Raw genomic sequence first — 19327 nt, forward strand, 5'->3', positions numbered from 1 at the left:
ATTTGTCACAGTCTGATGCTTTTGAGTGCTGTAATGTTTTTCAATGGTCCTGTGACCGTTTGCTTTGTATTGCTATTACTATGCTAAATTACTGTTGTGTTGGCTTCATCTTTTGTCTGAAACCTTTGTTAGGTCACTATGGGTGAGATTTTCAAAAGTATTCAGCAGCCAAAATTGGGGGCAGATTTTCAAAAGTGCTCAGAAGCCAGCAGCTCCCTTCTCAATGGAAGCTTCTGGGCACTTACTGCTTTTGAAAATCTAGCCACTTACTGAGATGTCTAAATGGGAGTTGTTGCTTGCTGATCAAATTTCAGGAAGCTAACATTGTACCATTATTTGTATTTTGGCTGGACTGGGTTAGAGAACAGACTTGTGTATTGTAGCCACTCATAGAATAGCTTATTCCTACAATAATTCTAAATGTTCTACTTCTGTACATTAGCTCACTTTTTGGATTGGTATTTTATTGTTTTATTTTCAGCAATGAAGAGTGAGAAGTATCCAAGAGTCTTATTAATTGGGGTAAATAGGGTATTACAAACTTTCTTCAGAAATAGTGTATTTCAGTGTGTTACAAAATCTGTACTTAATTTCTAGTTGGTATATGATAAGAGATACTTATTGTACAAATTCTGATTTTATTGTACAAACAAATAGAATTGATTATATGCTGAATCATTGCACAATAAAATTACAAGAGACTAGAACAAAATCTGAAAATGATACTTGAGGGTCACTGACTATAGTGGCTGGTGGTCCCTAGCAAGGTTTTGGAATTTGACACCTCAGTTCTGGTTCTACCATAAACTGTTCTGTGACCTTGTATAAATTACTTCACTTCTGTCTCTCAGTTGATCCAGTACATATATGCATGCTTAGTTGTATTGAGGCTTAATATTTGTATGGTGCTTTAATACCTTTATATAGTGCTGTGAAGGAAACAATATTTTTGAAAACAAAAACAATGGCAAATACTACAGTACAATGTGACACAATTAGGAGGAATGACATACTGAATTACTTTCTAAATACTGGGAAAATATAAATATAAAGTGTATATATACACACCCGTGTACTGATCAGGGTACATTTTAGATTAGCAAAAATGTGGGAGTGAACATAGAAATCTCTCAGAACAGCTCTAAAAATTTTTTTCTAAATCTTCTTTGGAAATGGGACTGGACATCTATTCTTGCATAACAAGCCCAGACTTCTCCTAAATTTAAGTTTCAGTAACAATATTAATATTCTTATCTCTTACTCCACTGTAATCTGTTGGAAATGAAGATAAATATTTGATAGAGAAACGCTTTTCTTGTAATTAGGTACTGGACGTACTTCTATTGGCAGATTACATCTAGGGTCCCTCCAGTGTCTGGATTGAGGGTGTGTACATCAACATTTTTCTTATATCTGGTAACAGAGAAAAGTACATCTGGGTGGAGGGAGGTGGAGATTTGAGTGTCATACCGTTCTCTAATGCCTCTATCTCTTCCAAGCTCTGAACTGCCACATTACAGTTAACAGTATCAATTACTTTAGATTGCTTTTTTTCTCCTACTGGGAAACTGGAACAGATGTCTCAGTATACATAAAAAATAACTTTTTTCACTTGCCATAAAAAAAGTCTTCAAAGTGAACAGAGCAGTTATATTTAAGAATATGTACAAGTATGTATTTTTAAGTTGCACGCATCGAGTGGCATTGAGGAAAAAAGGCAGAATTAACTCTCCCTCATACGCTCCCATGCCCCCCCAAAAAGCCACAAAAACCCCAAACAATCCTCTTATGTCCCAATCTTACAAAGATTATACACACATGAAGTTCCATTGATTTCATTGGGACTATTCCCATGCATAAAGTTAAGCACGTGTGTAAGACTTTGCAGCCTTGGAACCTTACTTAAGATGCTGTTCTTTGAAAGCAGCTTCATGACAACTTCTAATGTAGTTCAGACTGTCGTGTTTCTTTGTAATTGTTACTTCACGTTTTTCTGTGAATTCTAATATGTATATAGTTTTAAATGGAATAAACATACACATACATGGTGAAAGATCAGTCACACTGTAATCTAGTACTTGGGATTGTGTCTCAAAACACATTTCATTAAAATCAAACATCTAAATCCAATGCAGTTGTTACTGTATAAAGGCACGTTTAAGAGCCTGAAACTAAAATGTGTGTACTGTTTCAATCAAGGAAATGATACTTACAAGAAACATCTCAACAGAAGATTGTTCATCATCGTGTACCTTCTTTCTGAAAGATGTTGGTCCTCTGAGCATATTCTGAGGACATTTGGCCTGGTCTACACTGGGGTGGGGTGGGGATCGATGTAAGTTACGGAACTTCAGCTACATGAGTAGCTGAAGTCGACGTACTTAGATCTACTTACCACGGTGTCTTCACTGCAGTAAGTCAACAGCGATACTCCACCGTCGACTCCACCTACACTTCTCGCTCCAATGGAGTACCAGAGTCGACGGGAAAGCTCTCAGCGGTCAATTTATAGTGTCTTCACTAGATGCGATAAATTGACCCCTGCTGGATCGATTGCTGCCTGTCGATCCAGCAAGTAATGTAGACAAACCCAAAGGCATGTCTTGCATAAATATGTTGCACTAGAGTGACCCAGTCAATCTTATGTTTTTTTATAGAGAAAAAGTCAAATATGCAATATTAATCTTTTAACTCTGGATTTGCTGGTCTGCTACAATCTGTTCATGTTGTTCCGTGTAATTTAAAAACACCTGAGCTTTATTAGTATAAAAGATATGAGTTAAACAATCCTTGTACCACAGTAATTTAAAATATCCCATTAAGTATATAAAAGTACTTGTTTACGTACATAAAAATGGTTCAGAATAGCCCAGAAGTGGTTGTGAAATTAAGGTATATAATGCAGATTTAGCTTTCAGAAAAATTGCTCTAAACAGAATAATAGTAAAAAGGCTGATGGAACTGAAGTGGTGGCTTAAAGTCAATTTTAAAGGGGTATGGTGTAGTTCACTTTGGAGCAACTTGTTTGGAGCAACTTGGAGCTTCCTGACTTCCTATCACATACTTACAGCATATCTGTTGCTCTGCCAGTTTATACTTAAAGAGAAATGGAGAACTTGAAACAACGAAACCAAGACACGAGCACATACTTTAACATATATTTTATGCTCTGTTGATCTACCAAGTTTGTAAACGCAGTTGATATTGTGAGAGATCTGAAACTAAGAGTTTGTTTTGGCGTGTGCAGCAAGACGACTGAATTGCCATGGTGTTGGTTTTTTATAAGTGAGGAGGAGTTAGTATGCAGAGTGGTGAACTGCAGCTTTGTTTGTTTTTTTTTAAATCAGGCTTCAAATATTTTAAGTACTGACATGTTTCATCTGTGCTTGTAACTATTAGAAAGAAGATCCTACAGAGCTGTTGAAATACTTATAGTTGGTCATTTCTCTATCTTTTGATTGATGTTCATTTAGGCTAAGTTTTTTGTTGAGAATGAATTCAAAAAACCTATAGAACATAATCCTGTCTAAAAACACCTAAAATAGAGTTGAGGGAACTAAAGTTCTCACTGCCGCCTCCATTGTTGAGGCCTCAAAAATTAGACCTGTTTGAGCCCTAATGAACGCTGTTCAGGGACTAATGCTGGATTTCATTAATCCTAAAACAAATCCTGATGTATAATCAATTCGAAATTTTATGAGTTTGACATTTTAGGAATGAATGTTTCTATTAATGAGAGAGAGACAGTACAATCTGATATGTTTCAATGAGAACAATACAGGAAGCGTGTAGACCTTATAGTGTGGTTATTGAATAAGAACTCTGGCTTGTATCCATTCTCTTATAGAAGAGGAAAATTTATCCTGATTATCAGGATATCCTTGAGAATGTTTTACATCCTAAGATCTCAATCTCTCAATGTGAGTGACTCAGACCTTTCACTTATGCAGTCTAGTTTTAGAAAGTAAGTGGTAAATGTGCATTAGGTACCAATTCTGCACTGTACACCTGAAAGATGGGACTAGGTGATCTTCCCACCTGGAAATTCTGTGACCCTCTTACCCTGGCACTGATCACTGTATGTGTGCATCTCCCTTGTTTTCCATTATGGTGAGATCCAAAGGCACTTATTTAGTTGTGCGGCAAGTCTTACTATATTGGGGAAACCTTTGTACCAGAACTCTGTGAATCATAATTTTGCTACAGAATTCATAGACCTGATTTATGGACTGAAGAGAACTAAAGGGTAGATTGCTGAATCTGAAGGCACAGTTAGGCTTGTAGCCTTCTTTACAATTTATTGAGCTATATTTGTGAGCCTAGTCAATTGTTTTATTGCGAGCTATGTGTTATGAAAACTTTTTAGAAGAACTCAAGATAAGACAGCTTAAAAAAAATCACGTACCATTTTTTAAATTTGGAAATAGGTGAAGTGAAAAGAAATGTCTGTTTTTATCAGCATACATTACTTTTTCATACTAAACAAAGCCTATGAACAGTATTGTGATGTGTTTAAATCAGTGTGGATTTTGTTCAATAAACTTATACCAATGAAAGAAGTTTGGGCATCTTTACCCATTTTTCTAAATTTATGTTTATGTATTCTTCAAATAACCTCTCAACATGCTTTAGTCTTTGCAGAGAATGTATTGTTAGGGACAACCTAGAACAGTACATTGTTTGAGTAAATCCTCAGGTGCTTATACTGTCCATTTGTTTTACTGATAATATAATTGAATCTCATGCTGATTATCAAGATTATCTCATGCTGCTATATAATTAAATCAAGACAAAAAAGCCTAAAGTTAACTTTATAACTGAAAAATGCAGGACTTAAAGAAAGATCTGTCCCAGCACAGCCAACACCAGCTGAATCTGAAGAGTCCATTCAACCTGCAGAGCAGTCATTCGTTAAATCAGGTAAGGTCTCTCACAAACTGTACATGACAACAAAAGACAAGAAAAATTTCAATTGAATTATGGTCCCTTTGTCTGCGTGGATGTGAAATTGCATGACCTCTCATTACAGGTAAAAAAAAAAAAATCCCTTCTTTCTGTTGCCAACATTTGCCATTTTACTTCTTAATAGTTGTCGGTTTACTGTAGTAATTCATTCACAGAATATTCAGGAATCACTTTAAGTAACTGTTCTAAAATCAATAAACATTAAAATTCTTAACTGGTTAATTCATACAACAGAAAGCATCTGTAAACAGTCTTGACTACAATTTGTATAGTATTGTTCCAGTACATTTTTCTCTAAGAATACAAATGCTGATATGCATATAGATAAAATGGGAGCAGATTTGCTGGTTTGAATAGTCTTCAAAGTTTAATTTAACACTTGCTCCACCAAGTGTTACATGAAGGTAGTACAATACATAAAAATGTACATAAATGCTGTCTCTTATGATTTCATTGCTCTCCTGGTTAGAGGACAAAATATCCAAATATAGAATTTAAGTTTGTGACTTGGAAAAAGGCATAAAACTTGTTTTTTTTAAATTAGAACAACATTTTTAAAAATTGTTTTTATAACATATATAATAGTTTATACTGGGAGTTCATATTTGGCTCAGCTGCTGGAACAAAAGTGTGGAAACAATTGTAAACTCATCATTAATGCCCCTTTATATAAATATTAATAATGTTGCTGCTGCTATTATTATTTCTATTGTAGTAATACCAAGAGGCCACCAAACTAGGCTCAGGACCACACAGTGGTTTGCACTGCACACACACACACCCACCCACCCACCCCAAAAAGAGGTATTTTCTTTTTGTAATTTAAATGCTTTTTGTGTGTTTGCAATATTTTAAGCTCAATAACTGGGCAAAGTTTGATCAGTGTTACATATTTTAAGCATTCAGTACTTACGTACTACTCAAGTACTTGTACTTATGTTCAGAATCTACCTTCAGGAACAGATTTCCTGATTAAAACATCACAAAGATTAAAACCCACCAGTCCTACGCAGAATTCAAGGAAATAAAGACCTAATTTTACAAGTGCTTGCTAGCAAGTATTACTTACTACCAGCCACAATGCATGGATTGGACTCTAAAAACCGATTTTCTGCATCTTTTTCTATCCATTGAGAAAGCACATCCTATTGAATATGTGCATAGGACTATACAGAATGAGTTATGAATGTAGGGCATATTGTTAATAAACTGGAAATTAAGAGTCTGTGCTAAAAAAGCCGAATTATTTTTCTTGTACCACAACTGATAAAATTCATAGAGTTTTTAAATAGTAATTTCCATGTTTTCTGAAGATACCAGGTATATGCACTTCATCCAAACATACAAACGTTGCTGGTTTTCCTACAGCATTTAATTTTGCTATACAATTCATTTAAAAGCTGAGTTAATAATTTTCAATTTCCCACACTGATTTTAAGTGATCTGAATGCATGAACTGCATAAGTGCCCAAAGTATTATTACGCAAATTAACTATTTTGAGTGGTCCTTTCTGCAAACATGTATAGTACCTAGTTGGTGTAATAATAAATATAAATATTAATATTATAAATTGATTTATATTTAATATTAATAGTACAACTTAATCCTACAATTTTGTATTAAATAATTTCTATCCTATGTCTATACTCTTATAAGAAGAAGCACCCTAGGGAAACAAAGATCTGGTGTGTTTTCTAAATTCCTATGTCGGAAACGTTAACATTTGTCTTCAGTGTTTAAATTTATTTAATCTAAAAAGCATATTAAAATCATTTATCTAAATTGAATTGAGTACAGTTTGGTATATTCCTTTAAGCAGTTATTCTCCCAGTGACTGTAAATCCATTGTTGTCACTTACTTGAATTTAGAATTTCAAAAAGAGTATCTAATTATATAATCTTAAATTTATCTGACACTTCCCTCTATATAGTGTAACTTTTTTGCTCCTGAATAAGGGATTAGAAAAAGAATAGTCACTATTTGGACCGCATATATTATAATCTTACTATTTTAATATTGATAATGGAAGAGAGTTTTATGGAAACTTCTGCAAATGAGTTCTGTGGTTTGTTTTTAAAATCTTTGTAATAGACATCAGTATTTAAAAAAAGAAATCTATTGGTAATACTTTATTTATAAATAGTACTTTACCTACTTTAAGCATTAAAGATTAACCCATTCCATTTTTCTTGGCTCAGACAAATTCTTCAGTTTGAGCCACTGTGAAGTAGGCTCTGGACAAGGACTAAAAGACTTCCTTTCTGAAAAATTAGTCCATTTTACGAGTAATATTTTAATTTGTTGAGAAGCTCAGGTAGCTCAAGCTGACATGAATTTATGTAGTATATGTTCAGTATGTGTAAAACTGAAGAGCCAGAAGGCATTTAAGGGTCACTGGTTTTTACAAAGACTTATTAGTTGCCATTTTGTTTACCTTTATCTTTGAATTTCAAATCCAGAAAAAGATTCATATAAGGATTAATAAACTAGTATTTTCTTCCATATCTCAATGTGTGTGTGTGTGTGTGTGCATGCTTCATAATAGGAAATTAAATCTTTCTTCAATTGATAGAAATATAGTGTTCCAAAATTTCATATTTAAAACCCAGGACCTATCTTTCTGGAACTTACAATGATTACCCCTTAGGGCATTCTGCACCAAAATTTTTAAAATTATGCTCCAAAAAATTAAAAATTCTACATACAGTAGTTTAAAATTCTGAAAATTTTATCTGTCAAATAAATGAAGGCTCCAGCATGACATTGTGGATCACAGGACACTGGCTGCACGGAGGTGGGAGATCACTGTGCAGCTCCCCCCGCCCTGGGACACAGACTCAGCGATGAAGCTGCACCCAACCCTGACATAGTGCAAGGACAGGGCCCTGCCCCGGAAACACCACAGAGCCCTGCCTCTCCATGTCAAGTATGGAGGGACTTAATATGGGGGGGATCCAGGTGCAGCTGGTTGGGGCTTGGTAGAGTGGGGATCCAGGTGCGGGGGGGAGGGTTCTGGGTGAGGGGTGAGGTTCAGTGGAATTTCTGGGTATGAGGGGGGTTTGGATGGGGGAACAGCTCCCTGTAGTGATCCCTTCTCCTGCAGCTGAGGCGCGGGGGGAGTGGAGGAAGGAGGGTTTGCAGAGTTTCCTACAGCCAGAAGAGAAATCTGGGTGAGTCTGACATGGCCCCGGATACTGAAGGGGAAGATGAAGTCCTGTCCTTCCCAGCCCAGTTGGGACTAGGAGCTGAGCCCGGCGCATGGTAGGAGCCATCAGCTGGTTCTTCCCCAGTCCCGTCCCGTATCCCATGGTGATTTACCTCTTTGCCAGCTGCCCTGGACACCTGAAGCATACTGCTGGGGAGGGTCTTATAACTGCTCTTATGGCTTCCCTGTCAGAAAGCCATTTTTCGGCGGGGAAGCAAAGAAATCTGCAGGGGACATAAATTCTGCACATGCGCAGTGGTGCAGAATTCCCCCAGGAGTAAATCTGGTGACTGTCAAACACTCAACCTTCCTTCCAGTATTTGCATATTGTAAGAAGAAATGGTATCTTTAGTAACAGTGTAGGCCAAATATTCAGTGCAGGAAGATGTTATTGTGTATAAACCATTGCAGACTCAACATAGGTTTTCAGAGCTTGATGTTGGGAGGGGGGAGAAATAGCTCAGTGGTTTGAGCCTTGGCCTGCTAAACCCAGGGTTGTGAGTTCAATCCTTGAGGGGGTCATTTGGGATCTGGGGCAAAAATTGGGGATTGGTCCTGCTTTGAGCAGGGCGTTGGACTAGATGACCTCCTGAGGTCCCTTCCAACCTTATATTCTGTGATTCTATGTCTTCGTTAATATTGAATATTTTTGTATTTACCTAGTAGTTGCGCACCTACCTGGCCACATGCTTCTGTGAATTTCTGGTTTAGCCTGTGCACATTAAGTATTGGTAACTGAGTTACGTGTACACAAATGAGCGGTTGCACATACCTAACTGTAGTAATCAGTTTCTGTCTCTATCACATGAAAGAGATGATAAAGGAAGCAATAAATAATATGGACATGGCATATTTTTTCTCATCAAGACACCTTTGAAAGCTCAATTTGATAATACAGTATGTATTGCTGTTTATCACCTCTTCTTCTTTTATTTTTTGTGTGTGGGTATTGTCTTAAATTAGAGCCCCGTAAATCTGAGAGGTGAAATAAAGTTAAGACTTACAAAACAATGTCCTTGAAGGCGCATGCGTGCATGCACGCATACATACACTTCCTTTTCGCAGGCTTGTCTTTTAACTCCTATAGTACTGCTTTGGAAAATATTCTGTATTCACATCTTATTTATGGAGCTATATAATTGCTGGAAGGAGAACCAATCATCTGAAGCAATTTTTAAAACCAGGTGTGTGAGGGAGCGTGAGACAAAGGTTTAATCATAAATAAAGGGGTCAGAAATGGGACCGTTGTGTGTAATGTGGCATGAACTGCTTGGGAAGTCTTAACAGTGGAAAAATTGACACTACTTACCTGTTTTTTTTTAACAAAACAAAAACCCCACTGACTTGGATAGTATTTTGCTGTCCCTACAGCATGACACACACACGACATTGCCCATAAGGTAAAAGTGTTTTATTTAAGAGATTGAAATAATGTGGTGGGTTTTAGAACCATAAAACGTAATAGTGGGTCAGGTAAATTACAGAGTTTTACTGCTACTTGAAGCAGTTCAATTTTTTTCAGTGCCTGCCATTTTTATTTTTAAAAGTTGTGGGGGCTGATTTTTTTTCTTGTGTATGTTTATGTTTATATAGGTTAACACCAGAGAGTTCTTGGTGATTACTATATGGCAGCTGGAATGCAACTATCTGAAATCATTCGAGATACTGTCACTTAAAGTTGTACAGAAAAGTTGATGTTCATGACATACTAAAAAGCATAAAGCAAATGCTTTCAATTCATCTTCAGTGAAATTGCTAGAAGTCTGGCAAAGGTGTTCATTTATACTGTTTAAAAAAAATGCAACCTATTTTATCTCATCCCCTACCTCCAATCCAATTAATTACAGAGGTGATAGGAAAACTCTACAATGATCTAATGAGGTCAAGGAGTTTCTTTACTGAATATGTCCATCTTTTTACTACAAACTAACTAATTGCAACAGTTTCAAAGTGCAAACTTTGTTATCCTTTGCACCTATCTTTGACATATTTTATAACCCATTTAGAGCACAAGAATGTTGAAGCAGAACTGGAAGAGGAAATTCAGGCCATTCTTCATGAAGCACTCCATTCACAAGCTGGTATGAATTCAGACTTCGCAGTCACCAGAGAATTTATAAACAGCACAACAGACTAGACAAATTTGAGAGAGATTCTTGATGATAGTGTACTGTATTTCCTTTCTACTGTATGTGACAGGATAGCCAACAAGTTGTTAACGCCCAGGTGGTCTAGGGAACAAAGCCCAATAACGGGCCTGATTTTTCAGAGGTTCTGAGTACCTGTCGCTCCCATTGACCAGTCTACAAGTAGTGTTTCAAAATGTTATATCTTGACATAGCAAGAGAGGAGGATACGGATGGTGTCATCTGTCACTGGTTCTCTCTCCTAGCTGTTTCTCGAGTGGATCAATGTACAGGCATTTTAGAAGTTCATTCTGATAATGGTTAAGACCCTGCTTATTTAGGGGAATGTCTAAGAACTACTAGAGATAAATTTGAATGTGGATTATTTGTTGGAAATTTAATTCAGCGGGTGCTGGGTATGGTGTTTACATCCTCTGTACTTATTAATCAGGAGAGAGGCATGAGGAAGGTGCAGAGGAAGGATTAAATGACAAGCATGAGGAAGGTGCAGAGGAAGGATTAAATGACAAGCATGAGGAAGGTGCAGAGGAAGGATTAAATGACGAGCATGAGGAAGGTGCAGAGGAACAATTAAATGATGCACGGCAAGAGAAGGATGAAGTATACCAAGAAGCTTTTGAAATTCCTACAACTGATGACCTTTATGGAGCTTTAGAAGATGAAATACCTGAAGTATCTGAAATACTAAAACAAATTCAGGAAGGTATCTGAACCAATTAAAATATTTCTAGTTGATTCTTATAGAAATAGTAAGAGCTAATATATGGAACTTATCTAAGTGTAACAAGACAGAAATTCTCATTGAAGTTTTTAGGGCCTTTCTTTTGTGACAGGCCGGTTACTGCGTTTGTGTGTACAAACCATTAACTGAGAACATAACTGGCAAATATTCACAAACAAATACATCTTTGTTCACCTACGGGAGTGTACATTGCACTTTATGAAGTGCATGTAGTGCATGCCTTTTAAGAGTGTGATTCCATCTAAATTTTAGTTTGGTGGAGATATGTGACATGTTAAACCTCAGCAAAAGCTATTCCCAAATATAAATATTTCGTAAATCAAGACAAGATTAACGCATTTTAATTCATAGCATATTAATTAATCCTATTGTTTTATTTGTTTTTAACAAGATTATTTTTTGATTGCTTTAGATTTTCTTTCTTCTACCTACACGTTTTTATTTTATTCTCCAGATGGTCTTACTGTGGAAATTTAGGGGCTGTGCTGAAGCCTATTTGAAATTTGACTCTGTCATTACTTAGTTTTATTTGTGTGTGTGTGTAAAATCTCACTCACATTCTCTCTCACACACAAACACACACACACACAAATGAAAACACTTCTTTCATTTTTGTGTCTCAGAAACTGACCATCATGATCAGGTAGAGGAGCATGGAGTAGGTGAGCCTGAAGCAGTTGAAATTCCTGGTATGACTCTTTTTTTCTTAACTCCATAATACTGGTGTTTTTTGCTATACTGCTAAAAATAAAAACAGAAAAGCTAAATAGAAATCACTGAACTAATCTAGAGTTGTGATTTTAAAAACACTTCGTACTGCTCCAAAATCTTTATATTGTTGTCTGAGGTATTTGAATCCTTTGAATGGACTAAGAAGTTTGCAATTTAAAATTAATAATGTAAGGAAAGAATTTTTGTAATCACAAAAAAGTATCTGTCTTCAATAGTGCAGAAGCTGCAGAAAGACTTAGTGCATTCAACGTATGCCCCTGGCTGTCTAGAATATGTATTTGACAGTAAAATTCCACAAAGAACATTTTTTCACATATGGACAGACTAAAAAGACTAGGAAAAGATCTCTGGTTGGATGTTCTAAAAGTAAATGCATTGCTTTTCGAGTAAGGTTTTATGTATTAAGAGTTTTAGTATCTTATTTAGTTTATTTTAAATCAGTAAACAAAGGGGGGGGTAATAAAGCAAAAGAGAATTTTTAAAAAATTATTATCCATAGAAGTAGACTTTCATTATGTTATTTCCATTAATGCTGTCAACAGCAAGCTTTGCTCTCAAGACTCCTGCCTCCATGACTGTTTGGTGAAAACCTGACTTGTCATGCAAGTGACAGTTTTGTATGGAGACTATTATCCCAGAACCCTTTAACCAGGTAGCTGATTCACTAAGCAATATTGACCTTGACCTCAAAAAATATTTGAAAAATACAGCCAAAAATGGTGGTGTCCTGTCATTTAACTGACTGTTCTTAATGGTATAATGAAAACTTTTTTCCCCTCTTTCTGTGGTACATCATAGATTAATGTACAATTTCCCATAATCTTGTCTCCCTATTCTTGAACAAAGATGTATTAGTCACCAGACCAATGCTGACTTGATTTTTTTCTATTGTTTAGTTGTAATGGTTCTATATGTATGTTGATAGACAAGAGTGGTGGTAGAATTTGTAAGTGAGCTGTAAATGGGAGGATTTTATTGTGATATGGGCATCCTTATATAACTATAAAAAGTTTGGAATCCACATTTTTTTTCCCTCTTGTTCTTACTGTGAAATTGCTCTTGAAATTTAGGCCCTATGCCTACATATGGAACTAACATAATGAAAGTCTACTTCTATGGATAATTTACATTGATAAAAATATGACCATGTAGATCATTGTTGCTACCACTGTTATATAATTGCAACAGATCTTGTACAACGTATGTCATGTAAGGTGTCAATAGAAAAGTTATGGTTTGCTGGTGTGATCATCCTATTTGTATGCATGCATCATTTTTGTATCTGGAGTTATGAATATCGACACTATACCTGTATTTCAAATGTTTGCTCCTGTGTAACACGCACAAGGTATTTACATCCAGTCTAGCTAGCACATTGGGAAGGGAATATTTTAGTTGATGGCCCATCAGTGAACACAATAGGCCATGGAAGAAACCTATCTTCACTTGATGAACTTTCGTGTGGACATTCTAGCTAGAATATGGGTAATAGCCCCTGCTATAAGAAAAGGAGTACTTGTGGCACCTTAGAGACTAACCAGTTTATTTGAGCATTAGCTTTCGTGAGCTACAGCTCACTTCATCAGATGCATACAGAAGCATGCAAGGGCATGTGACTAGACCATGTGGTACTGAACTCCATTTTAGCTTGTGGAAAAATATAGGCACAAGACTGAGAGCTTTCCCTCCACATGGCAGAAGTTATAAAAGGCCCTGGAAGCATCTCCGTTTTGCCTCTTTCCTGCTCTGATCTTTGGATTATGGAGTTATACTAATGGGAGCATTTTAACCAAGAGACTGAGGACCTTTCAATGATTTGGAAGCACCCAGAGACTTTACAAGCCAGCCGTTTATTTCATCACTGCTTGAAACCTGCTATAGGAACTCCTTGCTTAACGCTGTAGTTACGTTCCTGAAAAATGCCACTTTAAGCGAAACGATGTTAAGTGAATCCAATTTCCCCATAAGAATTAATGTAAATGGGGGGGCTAGGTTCTCGGGAAATGTTTTTCGCCAGACAAAAGACTATATATAGATTTAAACAATTTAATACTGTACACAGCAATGATGATTGTGAAACTCGGTTGAGGTGGTGAAGTCAGAGGGTGGAAGAGGGTGGGATATTTCCCAGGGAATGCCTTTCTGCTAAATGATGAACTAGCACTCTGCTGAGGCCTCAAGATTAACACATTGCTAATGTAGCCTCACACGCTACAAGGCAGCATGAATGGAGGGAGGGGAGACAGCATGGCAGAGAGAGACAGAGACACACACCATGTGTGTGTGACGGAGAGATGTGCCATTGCCCCATTAAGTACGCTGACCTCACTCTAAGTACATTGCCTTTTTAAGTAGATCAGCGAGTTGAGACAGCAGCTGCTGCCAGCAAGCTCCCTTTGTCCTGAGCTGTGTCATGTCCCTCCCACCCTGCTCTGTGGAGATGAGATACAGGAGTGAGGGGAGGGGGACACCCTGACACTAGCACTTCTCTTACACCCCCCTTGCACAGCAAGCAGGAGGCTCCAGGGCAGAGGGCAGGAGCAGCACATGGCAGTGGGGGTGGGACAGCTGAACTGCTGGCAATTGATAGCCTGCTGGGCGGCTGCTGCACAGGGAACTTCGGGGAGCTGATGGCGAGGCTGCTGGTCCACCCTGGTTCCAAGCCCCCACCAGCTAGCTGCAACGGGCTGCTCTTCCTAAGCAGTGGACAAAGCAGGCGGCTGCCAAACAAGGAGCATTGTGCAACTTTAAATGAGCATGTTCTCTAATTGATCTGCAATGTAATAACGAAACAAGGTTAACCGGGACAACTTTAAGTGAGGAGTTACTGTACAAGAACTCTGCAATTATTGTATGTATTTGATTCCTTTAATCAGTTTTAACTCTCACCTTTTTCTTATAAATAAGCCTTTAGATATTAGATACTAAAGGATTAGCAACAGCGTGATTATTGGGGAAGATCTGAGTTATATATTGATCTGGGTATGTGGCTGGTCCTTTGAGATCAGAAGAACCCTTTGAAATTGACTTTAAATAACCACTCATCATTAAATCTAGTGTCTGATTGTAGAATCCAGGGCTGGAATACCTAAGGAGGCTGCATTTCTGACTTCTTGTTAGCCAGTGCGGTGAGACAGAAATTTACTTTTGTTGCTGGTATGGTATAGCTTGTGGAAGAAAAACACACCAGTTTTGGGATGTCTGCCCTATTTCTCAGCAGTTTCTCTTGAATTTGGTAGTCTCAGTTGTGATCCGCTGAGGCACGGTGACAGCCTACATATGAACTTGATATTGAGTGATAGCCATTAATGGAACTAACATAATGAAAGTCTACTTCTATGGATAATTTTCTTTAATTCTCTTTTGCTTCATTGTCCCTTTTTGTTTACTGATTTAAATCAACTAAATAAGATACTAAAACTCACAATACATAAGACCTTACTCAAAGAGCAATGCATTCACTTTTAGTATATCCCACCATAGGTTCCTTCCTTCCTTCCTCCTCTTAGTCTATCAGTGTGTGAAAAAAACATATGTTCTGTCTGGAATTTTACTATCAGACATACATGAGTCCAACCACACAGGTTCAGTTGCAGTTGTTCATTCTCGGCCAGTTTTCCCTATGTACATGGAGAAGTTGGGGGTTATTTGCAGTGATTGAGAGCCAGAATATTGTCACCCATTAAAATATCAGAACATTAAATATGAAAAAACAGCAAATGTCTTTTTACAGATCCATATGAATATTACATGGATTTAGAAGAGCCAGCATATGAGTCAGAAGTTCCAGGTTTGTAAACTATTAAAAAACCTCTCATTAAAAATTATTTGTATATGTTATATATGGTATTCAGGTTTGTAGTCTCAAGTAGTTCGGCATAATAAACAGTTTTTGGTGTATGTTGTAAATGTTAGTCTGTAATGAGGAATGGGCAAATCTGGGTGTGGCTTTGGTTTTGCAAAACAGCAGTTCTGTTTAATTTTGGTAAGTGAAAAAAATTTAGGCCACCACTGGTGAAATCTTTGCCTCACTGAAGTCAATGATAAAACTTCCTGGCTTCACTGAAGTTAATGGATTTCACTCCATGTGTTTTGGATTTTTTTAACCTGTAAGGAGTTTCCTGTGCTCACTTGTGACTCTCTTAAACTGGAGTAACTATAGATCCTTAGATTTTAAGGCCAGAAGGTACCATTATGATTATCTAGTTTGATCTCATGCATAACACAAGCCATACAATTTCACCCATAATTCCTGCAGCAAGCCAAATAACTTCTGATTAAACTAGAGCAGCCTTTTAAACGGACATCAAATCTTGATTTAAAGTCTATAAGAAAATCCACCACATCCCTTGGTAAATTGTTTCAGTAGTTAATTACCATCACTGATAAAAAATTTGAACCTTATTTTCCCATTTGAATTTGTTTAGTTTCAGCTTTCAGCCATTGTTAAATTTAAGATCCCCCTGCTATAAGAAATCTTCTTCCCATAGAGGTAGCTACAGATTGTGATTGTTTCTCTTTAACCATCACTTTGAAAAATGAAATAGACTGAGCTTCTTTAGTCTCCCACTTTAAGGCAGGTTTTCCAGACTCCAGATCATTCTTGTAGCTCTTTCCTGAACCATTTCCAATTTGTCAGCATCCTTTTCAAAATATGGAAACCAAGACATTTCATTACAATAATGGAACACAGGGACATAGTATTCCAACGGATGCTTTATATGCAGGTAATACCACCTCTCTATTCCTAACCTATATTGCCCTCTTTATACAGCCAAGGATTATGCTAGCCCTCTTAGTCACAGCTTTGCACTGGGAGTTTGTGTTCAATTGGTTATACACCATGACCCCTAAATTCCTTTAGAGTTTCTGTTTTCCAGGATATACTCCCTCATTTTGTAAGTCTGACCCACAATCCATTGTTCCTCGTATTATCTTTTGCATCTGACTATATTAAATGTTCAAGTGAGTCCAGTTTACTACACAGTCCCAATCCCTTTTACTATTAATGACCTGTCCTTATTTACCACTTCACCAATCTTTGTTTAATCTGCAAACTTTATTTGTAAAGATTCTGTGTTTTCTTCCAGGTCACTGATAGATAGCACTAGGACAAGAGCAGATCCATGCCAGACTACACTAATAGTACCCCCAGCTGATGAGTCCTCATTAGTTATTTTTCAAATGTCAGCCAGTTTTTAATCCATTTAGTATGTGCTAAGTTATATTTGTTTAGTGCTATTTTTTAATCAGAATGCCATTTGACTTAGACTTCTGCAAGTCATGTAGTACTAAGTATATTGTGTCAACACAGTTATCTTTATCAACCAAACATGTTCTCATCTAAAAAATATATAGTTTGCAAAACAATATCAAGTTCATAATTCTATCTTCCCTTTCATCTTGAAATAATTCTTACCCTGTTTCTGAGACCACAAGGAAAATGAAAAATAATAGCATACATTTTTTAAGATCATGTATAGTATATGTAGAAACATTATTTTGATTAAATGCAAAAATCTGTTGCCCTAATTCTTGGAATACTATTTGCTTTATAGCTGAAAATACAACTCCCTAGGCCCCAATCCTGCAAATACACACATGCTTCATTTGACTTATGGAAATAGTCCCACCAAAGACAACGAGACTACCCACATGCTTAAAGTTAAGCACGTGTATAAATGTTTCCAAGACTGGGGATTCCTATTGTGGATGTATGGTTTTATAAAACAGTATTCAGTCGTTAAACATAATGTTGCATGATTACAAATACTATTAGTATTAGTATCTGGAATATAATTGGAGTAGAGCTAAATGTTTACTCTCGGGGTATTTTGGTTACTGCTGTGTTCCATGGCTATTTTATGACTGATTAATCTAAACAAAGCAAGTAAATATATCTTTCTTTTTAGATAACACTGAGTTAGCACAGGAAGATGCTCTTGAACATCATGGAGGTACTGTAAAAGAAAACTTTTTCCTTTTCATACCATGTGGTTAAAAAGCTACATTTCAGTTGTTGGGGGGAGGGTGCCTTTCTTCCTACAATTTAAGGACTTCATCAACTTTTTGATGATGCCTTACATTTATATTATAGTTTCCATCCTGCGGGATTCCAAAGCACTTTATAAACCTAACTTGTATGTGATGTAAAACAATGCAGCTGCCCCTGTAATGGGGCCACATGAGTGGAACACTATCTTGCTCAGAACATGCATGTGGGAAAGACAGAAACTAGAATGGCTCTTAAGTAGCAGGCAACAACTTTATTAACTTAATACTGGGTAAGGGCAATATCTACCCATTGGTAGGGCCCTACCAAATTCACACAGCCTCCAGCATGTAACTTGATCCCAGCTACACAGTAGTGAATACCACTAGCTACCTATTCATGAATTACCCTGCAGAAGAACACCAGCAGATTCTCTAGTCCCAGACTTTCGCCCAAAAATGTGCATATCTTATTGCCCAGCACTCTACTGGACAATGCAAGCTCATAGAAAGTTTCATTTCATCAAAGGAAAATGACATGCACCGGTTTTGTTATCCTATATGTGAATCACTGGGATTTACAAAGCCTGAATTTGGTGCCTAGGCTTCCTATATAATGAATGTGGAGAGACAGGCCCCTCAGAATGGGATTCACAAAAGTCAGTACTCTAGTCAGCTTCTCACCTAACGTAGCCAAAGGAAGATTCCAAGCTGAGATGTGTGTGCTAAGCTCCTCCCTCTATGTGCCTAAATCTGCGCTACAGGAAGGCACCTCTATCCTCTTGGGAAACCCTCTCTTGGTGTTAGGTGGTTATGCTATTTTAGTGAGAAGGTGGGGTGACCATGTCCACACTAGGCTAGAGATGAAAAAGAGAGCATGAGAATGACACTGTAGCATGATGTTTGGAGCACTCACCTGGGAAGTGGAAGGCGCAGGATCCAGTCCCTCTGCTCCAATGATTTTTTTTTTTAATTATTTCTCCACAGGGGTGGATAAACGGCTTCAACAGGAAAAACTGGGGAAGCCCCCACATCAGAATATCCCATAGTCAAGAGGCTATGGCACTTGAGAGGTGGCAGATCCCAGTTCAAATCTCTTCTCCCCGCAGGTGAAGAAGGGACTTGAACCAGGGTCTCCCACATCCCAGGAGAGTACTGTAACCACTGAGCTAAAAGTTATGAGGAAGAGCTTCCTCCTCTCCCCTTCCCACAGCATTTTGTGTAAGCTTCTCTATGTGGGCCCAATCCAGTAGGTGAGTTTTCAGCATGCATACCAGATTGGGCACTGCAAGTAAGTTAGTCAGAGGAATGCCTATATTTTCTTGGTTCAGGCATTGCTGTGGAGTTTAGGTGCCTGGACTCATGACATGGGTTGCAATGTGCATGCTCACAGGCAGAAACATAGGCACTTAGGGAAATTTTACTGCAAACACTTAAATGCTAAGTGAGTTTAGGCTCCTGCAGGGTCCCAGGGATAGCTGAGCGGGGATTTGTGAATCCTGTTGGTGCCTGATTCTGGGATTTAGGCACCTGAGGTGGCAGT

At 37.5% G+C, this 19327-nt stretch overlaps 1 protein-coding gene across 10 annotated transcripts in view; it reads left to right on the plus strand.

Moving 5' to 3' along the window:
• The window catches only part of ASPH (aspartate beta-hydroxylase), a 203488-nt gene that overhangs the window by 70790 nt on the left and 113371 nt on the right, over positions 1–19327 (plus strand). For 8 of the 10 annotated variants that reach the window (XM_084619332.1, XM_084619338.1, XM_084619339.1 and 5 more), the window contains 6 exons: positions 4831–4920; positions 10179–10253; positions 10750–11022; positions 11685–11750; positions 15527–15583; positions 17706–17750. In XM_084619332.1, the coding sequence (XP_084475458.1) occupies positions 4831–4920; positions 10179–10253; positions 10750–11022; positions 11685–11750; positions 15527–15583; positions 17706–17750 (606 nt within the window). The remainder of the gene's footprint in view (positions 1–4830; positions 4921–10178; positions 10254–10749; positions 11023–11684; positions 11751–15526; positions 15584–17705; positions 17751–19327) is intronic. The other 2 variants (XM_084619343.1, XM_084619344.1) reach the window with 1 other exon arrangement.

This window comes from Lepidochelys olivacea (genome assembly GCF_965140295.1).
Source record: "Lepidochelys olivacea isolate rLepOli2 genome assembly, chromosome: 2".
NCBI classification, from domain to species: domain Eukaryota; kingdom Metazoa; phylum Chordata; order Testudines; family Cheloniidae; genus Lepidochelys; species Lepidochelys olivacea.